General features: G+C 50.1%; 1 protein-coding gene across 5 annotated transcripts in view; it reads right to left on the bottom strand.

The window, feature by feature from the left end:
• The window catches only part of RGS9 (regulator of G protein signaling 9), a 32,019-nt gene extending 16,834 nt beyond the window's left edge, over positions 1 to 15,185 (bottom strand). For all 5 annotated transcript variants that reach the window (XR_003963188.4, XM_030287160.4, XM_072936980.1 and 2 more), the window contains exons 1-9: positions 14,962 to 15,185; positions 8,758 to 8,854; positions 6,186 to 6,236; positions 5,896 to 6,002; positions 5,377 to 5,428; positions 4,260 to 4,318; positions 3,790 to 3,866; positions 2,323 to 2,404; positions 1,907 to 1,969 (exon numbers count right to left, since the gene is read on the bottom strand). Coding sequence is in view for 4 of the 5 variants with exons in the window: in XM_030287160.4 (XP_030143020.4) it covers positions 1,907 to 1,969; positions 2,323 to 2,404; positions 3,790 to 3,866; positions 4,260 to 4,318; positions 5,377 to 5,428; positions 5,896 to 6,002; positions 6,186 to 6,236; positions 8,758 to 8,854; positions 14,962 to 15,168 (795 nt within the window). In the remaining variant the exon portion in view is untranslated. The remainder of the gene's footprint in view (positions 1 to 1,906; positions 1,970 to 2,322; positions 2,405 to 3,789; positions 3,867 to 4,259; positions 4,319 to 5,376; positions 5,429 to 5,895; positions 6,003 to 6,185; positions 6,237 to 8,757; positions 8,855 to 14,961) is intronic.
• Between the last annotated feature and the right edge of the window lie 245 nt (positions 15,186 to 15,430).

Genomic DNA, 15,430 nt, shown 5'->3' with positions numbered 1-15,430 from the left:
AGATTTTGGGGGGAGCTAAAGCTGTTTCAGGAAGATTCTGGCTCCAGGAGGCAGTGGCTGTGCAGTACCCGCAGGCACTCAGTGGTCATTTTGAAGCAGTGAGGCTTGGTGTGAGCCTGAGAGGCAGGCAACAACAGGCTAAAGCATCCTTTAATTAGCTGTTTAATGGGTGGCTACTTCTGCCTGACTCCTCCTGCCCACCCACAACCCCTAACCCATTGTAACCACGAGGTTTCCCATGGATCAGTAATAAAAGTCCTTCAAAGGAGTTTGAGCATCTGTTTATCCCCAGAGGACCCTATCGGTGAGGGAGGAAGCAGCCCACCGAAGGGTCTGAGCAAGAGAAGGAGAGATGTTCATGCTAATGCCAGCTTCAAAGAAATCAGAAATTCATTATTTTCTTTCCTTTCCCAACTGCCAAGATAAAAAACTCTGTAAATTTGGCCAACAAAGTGAAAGTAGATTGAGCAGGAACAGGGACACAAATCAGAGCTTGGCCCATTCTTTCTGCCCACCAAAGGCTGCTGAGCCACAGGTGTTGGTGAGAGCAGCCTGCAGAGGACAAAAAAAAAGCTGCTAGTCCAAAAGGGGCTCCATGAGGGCTCTTGGCTGTCTCATGTATTCTCAATGACTCTTTCAAAAGCAAAAGAAGGAGCAAGGAGAACCTTCCCTCTTCAGCTCAGCCTCCAGAGGGGAGCAGCTTAAAGGAGAAGGGCAGGGAAGTCACCCCAAAGCTGGTGTCCTTTGGCTTCTGCCCTCCTTGGAGCCTCCCCTGATGGGGAGAGGTGACCCTGTCCCTTATGGCCAGGGTGGAAGTGGGCAGAGATCCCTCAGCTCCCTCCCCCTGTGCTACCAGGCAGCTGGCAGATGGATAGAGCTCTTCAGACCGTTAGCAAACCTAAAATCCCTTCCATGTCAGCTGTAAAACTGTGGGCAAGAAGTTGGCTTACTCCTCTTTCTATCCCTTTCTCTTTCCACTACTTCAAAAAAAAAGGCTTTTCAGCAGCTGCTACTTACAGCAAGAAAAAAAATAAAATACACCCCAACCCTACACTTTGCTCCTTTTCAGTCTCTATAGCAACAGAACACAGCTGGCCAAAGCAATTATCCTGCCTCTGGTTGCTGAGTTGTTTAAAGGCTGCTGCAAGAATGGGAAGTTGTGGGAATACTGTGAGTGTGATGGCAGAAACATTTGCATTGAATCGCTGAGAGATGTTTTGGCTTTGGTACCAAATGAACACTGTTAAGGGCACAAAGACAGGAGCATCTCAGAGGGCTGAATGAGAAAGGGAACAGCAGCTCCAGCTCCTCATCCACTGACTGGATCTGTGTGATTTCAGACCAGTTCACCCAGTTACAGACCTCATGGTCTCAGCTCATTGATTCTGCTTCTTTATGGGCTACAATATGCATTTTTGGCAACATTCTGTGTCTCCTATCCACCACACCAAGTCCTTCGTCTTCTTACCACACATTAATTACCTTCTGGGAGGTATTCTGTAATTTTATTTTAAACCTGGATCTTTGCACTGACTCTTTACACCCCACAAAGTTCATTCAGCACTAATACAAAGGCAGCAAGGAGCACCTGGAGATAGAGGATTCCTTACTTCAGTTTCACCAGCAAAGAAAACGTGTCCTGCAGCCAAGCACTCACACTAACTGGTGTGGCAAGAAAGCTGACAAAGTCTTTTCAAGCCAGAAGAAGCTGCCAAAGCCTATTTTGAGGGCCTCACCTCCCGGGTGAGAGAGCCTTAACCTCTGGCCTGTTCAGCTGTTAGAGCTGAGCTGACACACTCAGCCTGCAATGCCCAAAAAATGGCAACCCCAGGGACATTTTCTGGGTTCTCCCAGACAAATTCAGTAGGTGTGTAAATAAAAACCAACCCTGTCTCACCTGGTTTACCTTATTTTCATTGGGGTCTGTGACACGGTCTAATCCATACTCGAGGACGTCCAGCATGCCTGGCTGTGGCGAACAAGAAACAACAAAGCTTTGTAACTCATTTGGTTTAAAGGCTGTGCATCACACAAATACAGGAGGAGACCCCCAGGCCTCCACTGCCAGCAGCTCCCAGCCAGCACTGCCTTGGGAACCCCCAGATTTGGGAATGCCCCTCTTCAAGCTGCAGCTGGACCTCTGTCCCTTGCAGCTTTGAGAACAACCAAGGAAAGGTGGTGGGGACTCAGGGCAGGTCTGGGCTGACCCTTGCCTGGCACTCAGCCCCGAGGCCATGGCCTTTCCACATGGGAGCTTGTCCCAGGTGGCTGCAGGGAGGGCACCACCGAGTCACTGAAGTCACCCTGTCCCCCTCTACTCACAGGAGTTCTGTTCACAAGCCAGTAGGCTCTCTCCTGGCAGTCCAGGGCGTACCTGTCCTCCTTCTTCCGCTCCTTCCCTGCCCTGCAAAGCCAAGAGCAGGGGAATTCAGGAATTTTGCCCTCCTAAGATCAGTGGGATGAGAAGCAGGGCACACCTCCAGCCTCCTGTGCCCCGTGGGTCCCGGCCTGACTGCGCCATCGCTGCTCTGATGCCACCCTGACCACATCCTGTCCTGGCTAATTCTGGCTGCACGTCATGTTCACATGGCCACACATGACTCTGGCTTTGGAGAAATCATCATCTTCTGAGCTGAGCTGGGGGCAGACACATCCCCTTCTGATCAGGCACACAGCTCTCTGCTGACTTGCCCTCAGCCCTGCTGCTTCACCTTTACCCCTGTCCCATGTCCCCAGGCAGAACCAAGGACTGCCACCCACAGAGACATCCTGGACATGTCTCACTCCTGTCTCTCAGCAAAGCAGAGGCATTTCTCAGAGAAACTGCTTGGAAATGGTTCTGAGGAGAGTTCCCAGGCACTAAAACCCAAATCACCTCCACAATTAAACAGAAGAGGCACTAGCATGGTTTGGGCTTGGACCAACTAATTCTTTCCCAAAAACGTCCTGAGCACAATTTGGGACTTAGCATGGGGAAGGGAACATTCCCAACAGGCTGTTTGCATGTGGCCTCCCTGCTGTGGTTAGCAGGGTGGGTGCTCTGCACCAGTCTGCCCCAGCAGCACCATCAAACAGCCTCAGACGGGTTTAATCTACTGCTTCAGACACAGGCTGGGTATCTGACTTTGAAACTGCATTTGGCATCTCTTAGCCCAAGTCTGACCTCAATTTACAAGAACAACAGTCTCGTGTTTAATGAGACAGTTATCTGATGAGCTGCACTCCCAGCACTTGGCTGCCATCCCAGGGAACAGGGAGGCTGCTGAGAGCAGAGGCACTGCCTGCCCTGCCAGGAGGCAAAGGAAGGTAAGAGGAGTCCACAGGAGCAGGAAAAATCTCTAAAGGAGCATTCCCATCTCATGTTCACCAAGTTTCCTGGGAATCTGAAGGTTTCAGTTCCTAAAATCAAGTCATTTTAGCTGGGTACCTAAGGGCGCACTTCAGTTTTCTCCAGAAGTCCCTGCTGGGAACATTTACTGCTTCCTGACTCACTCCACTGAGCTGAGAGATGTGCCAGTAACTCCTGACCCAGACTAGCACAACCCAAAGTCCAGGGCCTGACCCACAAATACTCACGGAGAACACTGAGCTAAATGAAGTTGTTCCTAATTAGGGCTTGCAGCATCAGAACCCAGCTCCTGCACAGAACCACATCAAGTGGTTCCCTCCAAGCCATTTTAAAGTCATTTTGGTGTTTTTAATGTGTGATTGAACTGTGCACTAAGACAGCCAAGCTCTGCTCCTCACACCCTCCCCAGTGATGCAAACAGGGAATGCAAGTCAACTCACTTATACTGCTCCTTGGCCTGCATAATCACAAAATCCCACTTGTAGTTTATTTTTTGATTGAGCATGTTGTAATGTTCCTGGAATAAAAATAAAAAAGCAGTCAGTGTGAAAATTCTGACCAGGGCACTCCCATGCTGGGGTTTTCTTGAGTCTCCATAGTTCAACGAGGCCAGGCTGGCGACTGAGCCAAGAAATCTGGATTGTTCTGCACGTAATTACAAGAATTGCAACAGTTCAAAAATACCATTGCAAGGAGAGCAATTATCCCTGCTAAAATTATAATTGACTTCACAGTAGTTTTCTGTACTGGTCGTTTCTTCACTTGCAAAATGTTGGCTTTTGATACAGCTGGAGTAACACCTCATGCAATTGAAGAGGTGATTTTTACTGTGTCCCACTCATTAGCAACAAAGGGCTTAAGTTGTAGCAAATGAGGGTCTTGTAATGGAACAAGTGCAGTCTCTCCTCACCTTTTCATATTCTTCCAAAATCCCTTTCCTTTTAATGTTCTTCTTTGCTAGATAAATTGCTGTGGAGGTAGAAGCAAATTTGCAGTCAGTTATAACTAGACCAACAAGTCAAAGAATAATTTTAAAATTTACCCACATTAAAAACACAGGAGCCTTTGTCTGCTACAATATCTTCCCAGGCACGAGCTCCAAGCTCACAAAAGCTCAGTGAAGAAAAAAGGTCTTGGTGCTTTTGGGATGTCACTGATGCCCAGGCAGAACAAGCAGTGTGTGCCTCCTGCCAGCAGCCACCTTTCCCTGGGGAACTCAGCCAGGCTTCAAGGGACACCATACCAAACCTTCCAGCTGTTCAGGCTCCTCAGAGGTTGCCCTCCAAGTTTTCTGAAGCACAGGCCACTGGTTTTGCTCAAGTTCTAATAAAAACATTCCAATCTAAACCAGGCGTTTTTATTTCCTCAGGAGATAATGCAGATAAAAGTCACAGAGGACAACCCTGGCATGGACAAATCAGTCTGTGAACTGCACAGCTCACAGGAGCAAACCCACTGATCAGCCCAAGATTCATGATCAGCTCTACAACAAAAAGCATCATAAAGGCAATGTCTTGGTTTATATGGATTTAAACCAAGAGATTTATATGGAAGAAAAACCATCAGGAGATTGGAAGTCACTGTGCTTTCTACAAAGAAAGACCCATCTCTGAATGCAGGGCTTGATCCAAATCTACAGGAAGACAGCCTTGGGCTCAGGTCCAGGAACACACTTAACTGCTCAGGGAAATCTAATATTGTGTTTAAAGTTTAAAGTCTTCCCTCCCCAACAAGGTAATTCAGATGTGTTCCTGTGTGATGGATCTTAGTGGAACATAAGAGCTTAAGCACTTTCTCTCATCAAGGCCACCACAAGATAGTCACACCCTCAATTCACCATTACTGAGAATTATTCACAAAATAGCATGAAAAAAAAAATACCAGGGCTGGTCATTGCGACTGGAGAGGCAGCACAGGAACATGAAGAGCAGGTGTGGAGCAGGACTGTGTGACAAACCCAGATTCCTGGGCACCCCTGGACTGTGTGACAAACCCACACCCCTGGGCACTGCAGTGCCACCACTCACCATAGTCTGTGTCATCAGCAGCCCAGCTCTGCACTGGCCAGAAATAGGGGGTCTGCAAGGAAAGGAGCCTCCTGTTAGTGCACACAGGCCCTGAACTCATGGACTCCTCTTTCCAAGTACCAGGAATATCCTGATTTCCCACAGCAGTGGAAACAGCCCAGCCACAAACCTCTATACCATCCCATTATTACTGTGCTTTTTGTATATTCATTATTCAGTGCCCCCACATCATTCTATGTCCAACCAGCAATTCCATTTGCTACTTTAAGACCTGGAAGGGAACACTCTTTGGAGGAAAGCACAGCTATTTTTAGGTTGAACAAGTACACTAATTTCACTGAAGAAACTATCACAGTTTCCCTGTAAACTGCAATCTCAGTCTTCTCTGTGCAGACTTCTCTGAGTCTTCTCCTTCCTCCTGCACAGCTACACAGCTCCTGGGAACTGCCCCAGCTGCCTGTTTTTAATAAAAACTAGTGCTGAACTCCCTCTCAACAGCTTAGAGGAGCTGCAACTCACTTGAAACCTGTAGAGGCTGCCATCTGCCTTCAGGGTGAGGTTCTTTGGCTCCTGAAGAGGGTAGATATATCCATATTTGACAAACAGGTCTCCCAGGTGGAGTGCCTCTGAAAATGGAGAATGCAGATGTTTTCATTGCACAGAAACACTTCACTGGAATTAAAATCAGAATCACAGATTCTGAGTGAGCTCTTGTGCAGGGGAGAACTCAACTAAAAGGCTTTGCCGCTTGAGATCTTGGGTTTATGACTGAAAGCTGAGAAAGCCTCAATTTTCACATTTTTACCCACCTTCTGCAGTGACCTGCAAGCGCTGAAGGATCCACTGCATTATATCATTACCTGCAAAGCAAAGCAAAGGTCAGGCACTGAAATCAGGAGTGTGCCCAAATCCACGGGGAGGGGGGAAAGGAGATTCTGCAGTCCTCGCCCCTCACTGTGCTCTGGATCCCACAGCCCCCTTTCCTGCAAATGTGCTTTCAAATTCAAGGAAGCACAGGTAAAATGCACTGCTGGGCTCCCACTGGCCATGCTGGCACCCCCCAGGGCATCCAGGCCAGGGAGAGGGAGCCTGAGGCAGGCAGTGACCTTGGGATGGCACAGAGACAGCCTGCACCAGCTCACATGGCCTGAGCAGCATCCCAACACTCACCAGGGGCTTAGAAAGGGCTTAAAGGTGCAGCAGCTTTCTCACCAGGGAAGGGGAGGTTCTGCTCCACCTTGCCTGGAAAGATTCACTGAAAGAAGCTCCAGATTGACAGAGCAGAGTGCTGTCTCAGTTCTGTACAAGACCAGTGACTGATCCTCTAAGAGTCCTTTAATGGGCAGAAGGTATGTCCAAATCTCAGATCCAAGCTGCAGTGCTCACAGGATTTATCAAATTCACACACATTTTATCTCTCCCAGTTCTCTTGTTGGACTGTGAGCAGTTGTACCCACCATAGGCAGCATAAACCTCCAGCAGGTTTAGTTTTACGTTCTGGGGGGCAAATTTCATGAACCTCATTTCATTTAAAGAGGGCAAAAAATGCACTTGTTCCTTGATCAGTTACTGTTTTTTCCTCCAAACCTCCCCTAGGACTGCAGACTGAGGTGTTGACCTTTCTTGACATTGCAGTGACGACTTAACTTTCTAATAGGGGCTCAGAGCTCTTATCCTACTGCCTGCTTCCTGAAATAGATGAAATTAAAGGATTATCTCATCACTCATTTCTAGACAGCTCCCTCTGTAAGCACTTTCCCCCAAAGGTGCACATTTAACATCGAGGTTTATTTGTGAGCCATTTTACTGACTTTCACTGAATTTAACTAGTTAGCTGCCTGCACAGGCAGAGCCAGGTTCTCCCCAGTGGATCTGTGTCCCCTGCTCCAATATCTCCAGCACAAGCTCATCAAAATTAATCAATCTCTTTTGCAACACCCAAAAACACCACCCAATTCATGCAGCGCTAAAAATATCAATTTAGAGAGGGATGAGCAGCACATAGAGGGAGTAGAAGTCACTTGCCTCTCAGAGGTGACTGGACTAGAATTTATGACTTGTGCAAGAGGGAACTTGGAACAATTCTAATTAAGGAAGCAGAGTAAAGCAGACAGCACAAAATGAGGGTGATGTCAAGACATCAGACACCCCTGGACTTTTAGGAAGTGGGATTTTACGTTGGGCAGACATCAAGAGAAGTTCTCCTTCCCCTGCACTTCATCTGTGTGAGACGTCATCCTCAGCACAGGGAGTCTCCTCTTTGTGCTGCCTTAGCTATTCCCTGACAGCTCTGGAGGCAAGGCTCTGGGAAAGCCTCACCCAGCTCAGCTGCATAATAGCTGTGTGAGCCAGGATGTGGTTTGCACTGCAGTGCATGGAGGGTGCTGTGAGAGCAGGCTTCAGATGTGCCCAAGTTCTCCTGACACTTCCACTGACTGGCTCTTCCCATGGGCAAGTGACTTCAGTGCCTCTGCAGCCTCATTTTATATAAAAAATTTGGGGCAAACTACACACTGGGCCAACCAGGCTTTGCAAACACAGTGGGGAAATTCTCTTGACTTGCCTGGAGCAAAATCCCTTGTTTCAGTGGGAGTTCTTGTTCTGAATTTCAGAGTGCTGAAGGAAGATCGAAGCAGGAGGAGGAAACTTGGGTATGGAGTATGAGTGAATATTTATAGCAGAGGATTCCTCACAAGAGCTTTTGTGGAGGTTTGGAGAACAGGGAAGCAGAGGCACCGATAGTGCCTGGTGAAAGGAGGAGCAGGCACAAGGAGGCTGTGATAAAAGCTGCCTGTAACACTGCACACGACACAGTACAGCTCCTGTCTGCTGCTCCTGCAGCCTCCTTGAGGGAGGCAAAGCTGTCATTTACAGGCACAGAAGTGGGTTGAATATTTTGTTCTTTTCCTGCCTACTCAAGAAAAATTATTACTAGCAGTAAACATTAAAAGGAAGACTAATTGTTAATTGCTCATTTCTGAAGTACCATCTTTCAGTCTGCCTCCAGGCTGCTTGTTTTAATTGGATTTTAATATTTATCTTTATTTGTGATCCAGCCTCACTGGGAGCACGAGAGGTCTGGAGGCTGCAGCATGTCCTCACCTCTGTGCTAAGAGAAGGCAAGGTCACTTGAGTTAACCCCCACGAGACAGCTGAACGTACCTGGGGATCAACCTTCGTGTCTGGCTCACAGAGTAGGAATGAAATGAGAGTGAGAACAAGATCAAGGGAGCAGGTACATCTCAAATGATGTACAGCTGGTATTCATTGGGAACAAAGCTCCAGCACACAGCCAGGCACTGGCAGCCCTGGCCAGGGGGCCCACACACAGATTTTCTCTGCTGCACTGGGCCCAGTCCCTTCCCCCAGGGAAGCTCTTACCTGTCACAGCGTGGGGGATGCTGGTGGTCGTCACTGTCTGTGTTTGAGTCTTGATTCCTGTGTCTGGGCTCTGCATCTCCATCATGAGAGCTTCAATCTGCAAAGCAGGCGATGGGGTGGGTGTCAGGAGTGGGCAGCAGGGGAGCCAGCACTCCAGAGGGTGGGCACTGGTGTGCCACAGCCGTGCATGCAGTGGCCACAGCCCCCTCTGAACCCCCCCGGCACCAGAGGTGCCACCTGCAGCCCATGGCAGCTCACACTGCCACTGGACACACACACAGCCAGGACTGGCACAGGGGGACAGCGTGGAACCACTCCATGAGAGCTAGGGAAAAATTAATAAATAAAATCTCTGCTACCCAGACCCCACTACACTGAGAAAGGTTCTTCTCTGGCTCACTGGGCACTTAGAAAGAAAAATGGGGAGGGAATAAAATCTGTGCTTCTGTTAGGAGGTGCAAAGGAGGTGTTGACCGTTCCTGTGCAGGGCTGCACTCCTCCAGCCAGGTCTCAGCCCCTCCAGGGCTGGGGCAGGCACATCCTCCTCTCTGGCAGCATCTCCCCCCTGGGATTCCTCAGGGATCCTGCGGACTCATTTTTAACAGAGGATGAGTCTCACATTCGGGGCCAGACAACTTTTATTTCTCATTCCCAATTATCCTTATTTCTTTTTAAAAGATAAATATTTTCTAAGGTATTTTCCTCCTCTTTGACTTCCTACTAGCACCATTCCCAAAGCACAAAGCACTGCTTTCACTTGGGATCTGTGCTCAGATGGATGGAGCTGGGCCACACTCCTCTTGTCCTCGTTTTTGATTATCTGAGTGCCATGGGAGCTTTGGGGAAGATGTTCTTCTTTTTGTCTTCTGCTTCCAGGGATATTAAATCAAAACTGGTCCAACAGGACCAATTTGGTCTCTCCACACATTTGGTTTGGGTGAGGCTGTAGCTTTTTAACTGAGAGTGGAGGATTTAACGAGAGTGAGTTGATGACACACACACATAATGGAGGGTATTGTCTTCACAGGCACCACAGTGACTTTGGTCCCAAGTCTTGCCAAGTTCTGTGAGGATTTAAGCTGTAGTGACAGGATACACTCTGGGCCTGTCAGTAAAACTGGATTTTCAACTGCTTTTAAAAGCGCTGACAAATTAATGCTAAAATTGAGAAGACTGGTAAAAATTAACATAAATATTTGTATAAATACTTATGAAGTATTTTTAAAAGAGAAAAAAACAGACCAGAAGTGATGGAATATGAAGGCATTTTTTAGGTCTTTTAACAGAACTCACAATTTCTGTCAGAATCTGAGGTGTTGATGATTCTGAGATTGTAAAAGTCTCTGTCTGTCAGCCCCGCTGCCAAAGCAGAAGCCATAATTGGTCTGTGCTGTTTTCAAGGTTGTTTATTCTGTTTATCTCTAACATGTTCTGCTGCCCTGCCGCAGCTCTGTCCTGCAGGGCAGCGTGTGGGGCTCTGCCCTCAGTGGGATGGTACAAACATTAAATACCACAAACTACCTGTGCTGGATTTACAATAACGTGCCAATATCTGTCACCTACGTTGGACAGTGTGTCCCCAGCCTGAACCAACAGAAAAATGCCAACACCACAGTGAAACATGGAGGGCATGAAGAAGGAGAAAAAGGACAAGGCACACCCAATTTCCTCCATCTTGTCCCCTTTGGACCCCTCATCTAGAATCCTAAAATTTTACTTTTGCACCCGTGCCACACTTAATTATTACTTATATAAAACACTCAGAGCTATTAATTCATCCTGTAAGACTGAAAACTCTTTTCCATGGACAGAGATCACAGCCAGTGTCTCTGGGGGCTCTGTCCAAGGGGGTTCCTGGCCCCTGCCAGGGTCCCAGACCTGCCAGGGCAGCCAGAAGGAAGCTCTGCATTCCCACAATTTCAGCCTCAGAAAGTTCAGCTGTGTGGGATGAGGTGAGGCAGGATGGTCCAGCAGGCAGGACACCCTTTAGGAAACTGGGATTCTAAGCAAAGCCAGGTACCTTGGGAAGTCCCTCCCTGTGACTGCACAGTCCCTTCACAGAGAACAGAGATCCTGGGGGCAAACACAGCCCTGCTCACCCCCCTGTCCCTGTGACAGATCCCAGCAGGATCTGTGCTCCAGGCAGGCAGCACAGCACATCCTGCTCCAGCACGCAGCTGCTGCTCTCCAGGTGAGCTCGAGAGACACATCTTCAACCAGCTGAGAGCAGGGAACTGGCTCAGAGCCCCCCACAGCCCCCAGCACAGCACGTTCCCTCCCTTTAACCAGCAACTCTTCAACTCTCATGGCGTTCACACTCTGCCACACTCCCTCTTGTCACTGGAGAAATGACAAATACATAAAAAAGCAAGGAGCTGCTCTTGCAGGGTGCCTAGCTCTGCAAACCATCCACCTTGCTGATCAAACCTCAGCCTGTGTCTCTTCTCCCAAGGGAACAGTGGATTACAGGATCAGGAGCTGCTATCAGCACCAGGCTGCCAGAGGGAGGCCAGGAGGGCTGCTTCAGACACAGCAGGAACACTGCCTTGCTTTGCTAAGGGCTCTAGTCCATTTTGTCATGCTTTCAGCCAGGAAAGAGCTGTCTGGTTTGAATTTTGCAGAGCCAGAAGCCACTTCCTGACTGGTTGATGGGTGGAGATGCACACAGAGGTAAGTATCAGGACTGCTGAAGGAGCCAGGCTCCAGGGAGAGCTCATCTCATGCACACAAGGCAGGAGCCCCCTGGAGATTTCCCCTCAGATCAGCTGGAATCTCTGCCTGGAGCTGAACTCACCCTGAAAGCCACAGAGGAGACAACAGGAAAACTGTCTGTCCCCTCTCTGATTGTATGAAGTCACAGGGTTCAGCTCACTGAGTGCAAAGCAGAACTCAAACTCCCATAAAGGGAGAAAAACCATCACTGGATTTCAGGAGCCTGTGGGAAGCCCCAGGGAGAGGCAAATGGCCACCAATTGATGGTGGCTGGCTCTGGAGAAGGAGGATGGATGCTTTCCTGTAGCATGGAGCAGTGGGGGCAGATGTCTGCTGATGGATTGCTTGGCTGAGTTACCCTGGGTGCAGGTCCCATCCCTGTTCTCCTGAGTTTTACCCTTTGGGCACCCACCAGCTCCCCAGGATCAGGGCATCCACAATGCAGGAAAAACAAACTCCATGTGCTGAGACTCAGAAATGCACCAGCAAAACCCTGCCAAGGTGAGGAGCTCAGCCCTCCTCAGCATCAACCCAGACAGAGGCATCTTGGCTTCAGACATAAGAAAGATCCATTTTCCCAGCAGGAGTTTCCAGTTCCCAGCTGAGTGCACAGTCCTGGTGCTATAATTCAACATCTGCTGCTTTCTCCATCCTATTTGCCTGGTTTAGCCCCCCTCAGTGCCTGCTGCTGTTTGCAAGGATCAGCCCTACCTGCTCTGATTTCCAAGGTAACAATGCAGCCCTTATCCTCACTCTGGCCTCTGAAGGCCCATTCAATTGTTTTCTAGGTCTACAACTACCAATCTTGCTTTGCACGTTGATGGATGATCAGAAAAAAAGAAGAAATTAAAAAAAAAATCCATTGTTAACCAGCTAAAACTTCCTGCTTTTTCTTAATTAAAGCTGAGGGGAAGTGGCTTGTTCCCACTGAGTGATGCCTCAGCTAAAGGAAGTAAATCTGTGAGTGGGGAGGGCAGGGCTATAGCTGGCTTTTCCCAGTCTGGAGAGGATTTTTTCCAAAGAAAGATGTGGCACTGTCATCTCCCAGCCTGGAACAAGGAAACGGAGGATGGGATGAGGCTGTGCTTGGCCTAAGGCTCAGCTTCAGCCTCAAAGAGCAGGAGTCTGCTGGATTCCAGCAAAAACACAATTCAGCTGCTCACACACTTCTGGAAATGCCCAGGAAGATGAGGCCCAGCAGCTGCTGGAAAGTCTAAGCCTGGAGAAGCAAAGGCAGGCTGGAAAAGCCCCCAGCTATGCTGCAGAGCCTGGAACAGCCCCTCCCTGGCTGCTGCACAGCCTGGGAGAAGCCACCAGGGACCAGAGTGAGGAGGAGGCAGAGGAAGAAGGCATCCATCAGCTCTACCCACAAGGTGTGAGTCACGGTGCAGCTCGTGCAGCACAGCAAGGAAAAATTCCCAGCCCTGCTCTGCCAGCTGATCCCAGCACAGCCAGATCTGGCTGCTGGAGCAGGCACAGGCACCGAGAGCTTGAGTTCATTGAAACCCCGGCAGCATCCAGCCAAAACGCATTTCAGAGGCTTGCTTGCTATGCCAGCAGACTTTTGGGTCATTCTTCTTCCAGCCAAGATGGTTTAGAAAGGGGAAAAAAATAGAATAAAACAACCTAAGTGCTGGCATGATGAGCAGGTGTTGCAGTGCCCTGGAGGCCTCTGATCCCCTCACAGTTCAGCCACAGAGACCAAGCTGCACGTCCAGCCCGAGTCGCTCAGAGCAGCCTCACAGCAAGAACAGGGCACTGCCCAGCACCCCAACAGCAACCCCCTGTCCTTTCCCCGTGTCCCTTGGCAGGACTGGTGCTGTGGTCAGCAGCTTCCTGCTGCAGAGGCAGCACAGCTGGCAGCTGCCAGGGCACACAGGGCCCACGGGCTGGCAGCATGGCAGGAATCCCTCCCTGCAGCTGCAGCAGCCCAGGCACAGCGCGTGTCAGCTGGTGGCAAAGCGTGAGCACAGGCTTAAGCAATTACCAAAGCTTCTTTCCAGGATTTTAGCTCCTCATGGGTTAAGCTAAGCCTGTAAGGTGCTCGCTGAGCATCCTCAGCTCCCACATCCAGTAAAGGAGCCTGGTGTTTCCAGGCAGCTCTGAGGATGTGGATGCCTGCACACTGCCATGGAACAGCTGAGGCTCCAAACACACCTTCTCCAAGGTCTGGAAAAACAGAGCAGGAATGAAAGTGGAGATGAGAGTCAAGGGCTTTCACTGACCACCAGGAGCTTCCCTTCCTGCTGCTAAGAGGTCCTAGACTTGCAAAGCACAGGAGCTGAGCCCCCCTGGCCGCTCACAGTGTGAGTGGTGCACACTCTGTAAAGCCATTCGCTGTGTTTTGACTGATCTTCCCACCTGAGGAACTCGGAGCACTTTGCAGAGACTGCTGCACTCCCAGGGAGCAGCTGAAGCACAGCTGCAGGCAGTTGTTTTCTCAAAGCACACAGCTTCTCCTCTGCACCCCCGCACACAACTCCACCGAGTATTACTCAGTACAGAATTTGGCCTGGAGTATTTCCCTTGGCAGGGCTCCCCAGCCAAATTTACCCTGCAAGACATAGCACCAAAGAAAATACCCTCTTTACTTCCTCTGGTGTAGTAAGTACTGCCAGGCTTATACCTTAGCATGAATATCCCCAAATTCCCCTCCCTTTACCCCTGGAATCCTCCTTAGGTTGTGGGCATTGAGGAAAGCTAACTACAATTCAAACAGCAACTTGCTTGTCACTGGAAATTCAGTTAATTCCATCCACCAGGGTAAGCCACACTCAGGAGAGGTGGGTGGGAGAAAAGCTAGCTTAACACACTCCTTTTTAAAATCTGCATATACCAGCTACACTACAACTAGCTATGTTTTGAATGAATGCTACAGAAAAAGCCCACCAAATGCTGCACAAAATTACGCATTACACCCAAAAGCGTGGGCATACATCATCCCACTGCTTCTACTGCTTCTGGCCACAAATACGCTCGTGTCTGAAAAACTGGAAGGAGGCAGAGAGCAGGCAGCTGGCTGCAATACACGCTGAATGTGGACATCAGCTGAAAGCACTGGGAACACACTGGAGCCACTGGAGCAGAGCTACACTGAGTGGCCTGGCACTGCAGATGGGCTTTTCCCTGAGAGCTGACGCGGATTTGAGGGACTTTGAAAAAAATAGGGAACCATTCAGCTGAGATAAGCTACAAATAATAAATAACATTACAGTCCCATTGCTCCATCACTCCAGCACAGCTGCCCCTCCAGCCTGCCCCCCGAACCAGCGGGGACCCACGGCACTCTGCAACAGGTGATGGCTCCAAACTCCCGGCGAGGGGCTGTCACCCCTCGGACCCCACACGCCCAGCGGTGCCCCGGGGAGCCGTGGCCGAGCAGATGCTGTGAACACACAGCACCCGGAGCACCGCCAGCACATCGCCCCGCCCGGCCGCGGCCCCGGCGTGCCCATTAATAGTGCGGCTGTCCCCGCGCTGCGGAGCCCTCACCTTTTTCAGGAAGGCCATCCGCGGGCGGTAGCGCTGGCCCTGGTCGAGCCGTGTGACGGTCATGGTGGCGGTGGCGATGGCGGTGCGGTGCGAGCGGAGCGGCCCCGGCCCGGCGCACCTGGCGGCCCTCACCGACACCCGCCGGGGGCGGCGCCACCGCCGCGCGCCGCAGCCAATCAGCACCCGCCGTCCCGCGCTCATTTGCATGAAGGCGTGAGGCGGCCGCTTGGGGGCGCTCGTGGGAGAGCGCGGAGGGGCTGGGATGGAATGGGATGGGATGGAATGGGACGGAATGGAATGGAATGGAATGGAATGGAATGGAATGGAATGGAATGGAATGGAATGGAATGGAATGGAATGGAATGGGATGGAATGGAATGGAATGGGATGGCATGGAATGGAATGGAATGGGATGGGACGAGATGGGACGGAATGGGATGGAATGGAATGGCATGAATGGAATGGAATG

This window comes from Taeniopygia guttata, chromosome 18 (genome assembly GCF_048771995.1).
Source record: "Taeniopygia guttata chromosome 18, bTaeGut7.mat, whole genome shotgun sequence".
Classification (NCBI taxonomy): domain Eukaryota; kingdom Metazoa; phylum Chordata; class Aves; order Passeriformes; family Estrildidae; genus Taeniopygia; species Taeniopygia guttata.
Note: the sequence above shows the minus strand (reverse complement) of the source record. Positions and strands in the feature narration are given on the sequence as shown.